At 40.7% G+C, this 5,154-nt stretch overlaps 1 protein-coding gene across 5 annotated transcripts in view; it reads left to right on the plus strand.

Annotated features, from left to right (window-relative positions):
* rerea (arginine-glutamic acid dipeptide (RE) repeats a) overlaps window positions 1–5,154 on the plus strand; it is a 137,578-nt gene that overhangs the window by 65,752 nt on the left and 66,672 nt on the right. For all 5 annotated transcript variants that reach the window (XM_020614887.1, XM_020614862.1, XM_020614853.1 and 2 more), the window contains one exon: window positions 514–584. In XM_020614887.1, the coding sequence (XP_020470543.1) occupies window positions 514–584 (71 nt within the window). The remainder of the gene's footprint in view (window positions 1–513; window positions 585–5,154) is intronic.

Here is a 5,154-nt window from a genome sequence, read left to right on the forward strand (position 1 = left end):
AAATCCATTGTGGTGGTGTATAGAGCCAAAAATGTTAGAATTGTGTCAGTGTCCCAATATTTATGGACCTGACTGTATGTTAAAGAAAGAATAGTCGAACAGTTGCACTGAAGAGCAAACTGACAAAATCCTTATTTGGGTACAGCTCTATACTGTACACTGTATAGGTGCAACGACAGGAAGTCGCTTGACAAGTTATAGCGATGACTGGGGGACGGCATGGGGTTAAAGCTAGTTTTGCTCACTGGTGTATAAATGAAATGGAACAAAAGCATAACTCCCCTTGGGTGTAATGTTTGCTTTGGAAAGTCAACCTTGTAGCTCTCCAAAAGTCCTTAATCCTATTACTCACATTCCAATTGAATCTGACTCAAGGAGAAATATCTTTTCAGCAGAGGTAACAGCACGCAAAATAATATATTACTGAGCATGGCTGCAAAAAAAACATGAAAGCTTTGGAAACTGAACATTTTCTTTAAAAACTCAGTGTCTTTCTCTTTATTTCACTTGCAGATTGTGTGTACATTGAGAGTCGACGGCCCAACACTCCCTACTTCATTTGTAGCATTCAGGATTTCAAGCTGGTGAGTAACTTTTCACTTCCTGACTGACCTGTTTGTACCCTCATGCTGGCCTGAGATTCACCACCAAACCCACCCACTCATCCCATCTCTCATGCTGGAAAATAAACCACACTTTGTCTAGAAAAAATAAGGACTGTGATGTGCCATAATTAGGAGATACAGGTGCAGAGTTGCAAATTTTTTTGTTACAGCATGAAAATCTGTTGTGATTGTATTTCATAGTGAAATACAATCGGGGTTTGTTTTAAAGGCTTATAAGGAAAAAATAAAAATCTGCCTCAAAATTTGAATATTAACTGCCTTTCCGATCCACTGGTAGTGTAATAATGCTTATAATTGAAATAAAGATGTTTGTCGATGCCCTTAATTGATTTAATGAGGGAGACGTCAACAGTTTTCAATAGATTTTTTTTTTAATCTAATGTGGCCAAATTGCTTTTTTTATTTTTGAATAATGAAAAAAAATTAGTCCTTAATTTGCTATTGAAAACTGCTTATTCATCCGACTCAGCCAGTTTAGTGAGATGCTTTTTGTGTTGTTCACCTAAAATGTATTACTAATACGTATATACACACACACAGGCAATTGATTTTTCTACATTGCAGTTTCTGGGTTTGCTACAGGGGAAGTAACACTCGAGTTCACTCTACTGATTTGTCTTTGTTCATGCCGATGAAAAAGGATGTAACGTTATGGTTTAAGAAATGTGATTAGGTTGCTACACTGTTGCTACTATGCTGTATGGTTTTTGAAATTGTGAATGCCTCACAGCTGCCTGCAAACCTTCTCAGTTCATAAAAAATGTGTGAGTGGTGTTTGGGCACTACCAGCAATAATGTCTGGCTCCATGTGGGACTATTCTCAGAGGCCATTGCACCTGAACAAGTGTCTTTATTGGCTGAACTCACCACATGTGAACTTACTGGCGAAGCCTGAAATTGACTATACAACTAAAAGTGATGTTTTTAATTGGTTCTTTTGTATGTTTTCTGGCTGCCATGAATGCTGAGCAGAACATTTCAAGGTGCCAGTCTGTTGTAATGTGACTGCAGTTTAATGGATAAAGATCTACAGCAATATGTAATTGATAGGTCTGTGGTAGCAGCATCTAAGCCTGTTGGAGTGAGGGTTGCTCGTCTTTTAACAGGTCGGTTGTCTGAGTAGAGAATAGAGGGCTTGTGGAGGGGAGGCCAGGCCCCATGGGGCCAAAGTAATGGCTGCCAACAGCCAGGGTGATGATGAGAGGTCAGTTTTAGAGGCCACACACACCACTTTTGTAAAAAGAATTGTGTGTGGGTGTGTGTGTGGGTGGAGGGGGTGTGAGGGATTAACGATATTTGTGATTTCATGATATCACAATAGAACAGAGGTTCTCAAATTTAATATTCAGAAATCTGATTTCAAGGTCAAAGGTCCAGAACGATTAGTGATAAACAAATGACTTTTATTAATCTTGCTTATAACTTAAAAGTAACCTGAGTCAAAGTGTTTGTCATATGCACAGTTAGGAAACGTGTTTCCCTATACAAGAAATTCTAACTTTGCCGTCCACCTGCACTCAACACCACTTTATTAGATACATCTATACAATTGCATGCACTTCAATGCATCACATCTGCCCTAACATCTGTGTTCATGAAGCTCAGTTTTTGTTTTTTATGAAATGGACATAAATGTATAAATTCAATTATTTGTTTATTATTGAGGCGTAATAGTTGAGGTTGTGTTGTACTGTACTACTTTATATTTAGAGGTGTTCCTAATATTCCGACCCTCTCATGTATGTAACTTGGGTGGACAAAAATATAGAGCTACCCTTAGACCCCAGTGGTCAGACTGATATCCACTTCAACTGGTCCAGTGACACAGAACCCAACCACTGGTTAGCACTGTCACCAAACAGAGAAAGTTGAACCTGCCTACAGGGCACTAAAACACTGATGTTCCTCTTTGAGTGTGGCTTGTTTTGTTTACAAGAACCAGCTACTGCAACAATAAATTATTTTGTTTCATAAAAGGACTGCCACCGGCTGCTGCACTATCTTTAGTTTTGCCATTGTACAAACAGTTCAATTATTCAGTGCCAGTTCATACCAGTTTTTACACATGCCTGGGTCATGGCTGGCTAGTTTTATTTTAATAAAGAAGGAAAGCAGGATCACCTTAAGTTAAAATACAAAATCATACAAAAGCACTGATTTATAGCTTAATAAAATGCATGTTTGTCATCCTTTTTCTGTAATATTGTTGACCTTTTATCATGGCAATATCATACAGTGAGTGTTTGGTATTGTTACACATATTGTTAAGGGTGCAGGCACATTTTAGTGTGCAAATACTTTAGAGTGTGAAGGGTAGTTCTTTTTTAGCCGGTGGACTGTGGGCTTTGCAAAGGGCAGGACAGCCAGACCCCACAGCAGCAGGTTTTTAATTGGATTGTTGCTCGAGAGTGCTGAGGATGGCAAGAACCCCTCCTCATGCATGCACATGCGCATACGCGCCATCACACAAAAACCTATGCACCTGCACCTTGATTAAGAGAGCCAGAAGAGGTCTGGGCCAGACAGAGGTAATTGTCCAGGGAGAGAGAGAGAGAGAGAGAATACTGGCACCATTAGTTAACTTCTCTCTCTTTCTCTGTCTCTCGCTCTCTGTTACTCCCTCCCCCCATCCATCTGTAATTAATGAACAGCCATCTGCATGCCTGTATGTGTTTGAGCAGACTGTACCCTTGTCCTCCCATGTTAAAACAACAAGCCCTGCTGGCTCTCTAAACAAGTACAACGTTTTTCAGTGAGCTCACTTTGTTGCTCAGCTACAAATCACAAAAGATTGGCACTGTGCTGGTTGCACTGAAAACCTGTAATCGCTGTTTACTAGACTAGTACAACATCTTTTAGGATGATTAGGATGAATTACCTTGTAATTGTACATGTCGGTATAAACTGTCAAATAGCTGGCCAGCATCGTATCTACCCTGTCACCTGGTTCTCAAAACTGGGGCACAGACCTTGTGCTGTTTGGAATTAAAGATTGTTCATCCGCTCTCCCCTTGCATAATGGTGTAATCTCATTTCCTTCTCTTGCCGCTATATATTATAAATAAAAAACAGTAGGCAACCTCCATGTATGTAAGTGAGCTACACATTAGATGTTGGCTCATTCTCTTTCCTGCCTATCCTCTCATCTCTCCCTGCCTCTGTCTCTGGCCCCCACTTTTCCTTGCTGCTCAAATTATTGATCACCCCTTTCTGTGTGGGTGAACAGCGCTTTGGAGACGCAGCAGAGGGGGAGGAAATTTCATTGGTCCTGAACCAAACAACCTCATCAATATTGCCCCCCTCGCACCTTTCTCCTGTCTGTGTCACCTCTCTGCCTTTAGGCTGTAACAGTCTCACTCATGTACTTTAACTAATGACCTGTGAATGCAATTAGTGGTGTGTAGAAATCCTGAATGCAGCCATCAATCTCTCCGGCATGAGGAAGAACAGGGATTGAAGCCTGCCTCTTTGCCTCTTTTCATCTCTCTCTCTCGCTGTCATCTCTGCCTTGGAATGATTCTCAGGCTAGTCTTGTTGCTTATTTGTGTGCTTTCTGGTTGCTTCTGTACACTCGATCATTCAGCAATAACGCATGCCAAAAAAAAAAAAAAAACATTTGCCGGAAGTATTTAGGGTCATTCTGCACTTGGAGGCCAGTCATTGTCTCTTGTTTGTTTGCTCAGCAGTGGCAGGTGTGGTGCCCACTGTAACATCCGTGACATATTGATCCAGCCACATAGATTTCAGCCTCCTGCCTTCCTCCTAAAATGTCTGCCCACATACAGAGGTGACCAGTATAGGAGGCCATTTTAGCTGTGAGAGCATTTAAAACAAAGCAGAAGTGGAAGCATGGCACCAAAATGCAGACCCTTCATTATTATTACCGGTTCTTCTTCTGTTCCCATTACTAGTAGTAATCTGTCAATCTTCTGAAAATAAGTTGATAAACTGACTGCACAAAGCTTTTTTTGATGCATTAAATCAACAGCACAGCAAGAGACATCTGTTCATCAAAACAGCACCAAATATGAATTTAAGTGGTCAAGATTTAATAAAACACATATTAAGGGGACTAAATATGTGTCCTTCTTTTGAAATGTCTTTTATTCTCACTGATGTGATCAGCTGGGTCAGTTAAGCGCCAACAATTATCCACTGTTTTCCCCACAAGGCCTTGTGTCAGTTTACACCCAGTGCCATGACCTTGTAATGTTGTTTATAGTCTATATTTGATGAGTGTAATGCAGCGAGCCTCTCAGCTATATGTATATTTTTCCTGTTTATATTATTGCAGTGTGTTTATCTGATTCAACGCTAGACATGCACACACACAAACCTACAAGTTGCCTGTTGTTGCGACAGGAGAAATTAAGACAGTAAGCCACCTGACAACGACCGAGCACTGAGCAATCTTCAGTCATATCTGCCCATCGATCCTGACGGCACCAATCCATCCTGCTTTCTCACCATGATTGTCTCGTTGGTCTCCATTTCTCTTTGTCCTTCTTCCTCATCTGTCTTTCTACAA

The sequence above is a fragment of the Monopterus albus genome, unplaced genomic scaffold, assembly GCF_001952655.1.
Source record: "Monopterus albus unplaced genomic scaffold, M_albus_1.0 scaffold6.1, whole genome shotgun sequence".
Lineage (NCBI taxonomy): Eukaryota > Metazoa > Chordata > Actinopteri > Synbranchiformes > Synbranchidae > Monopterus > Monopterus albus.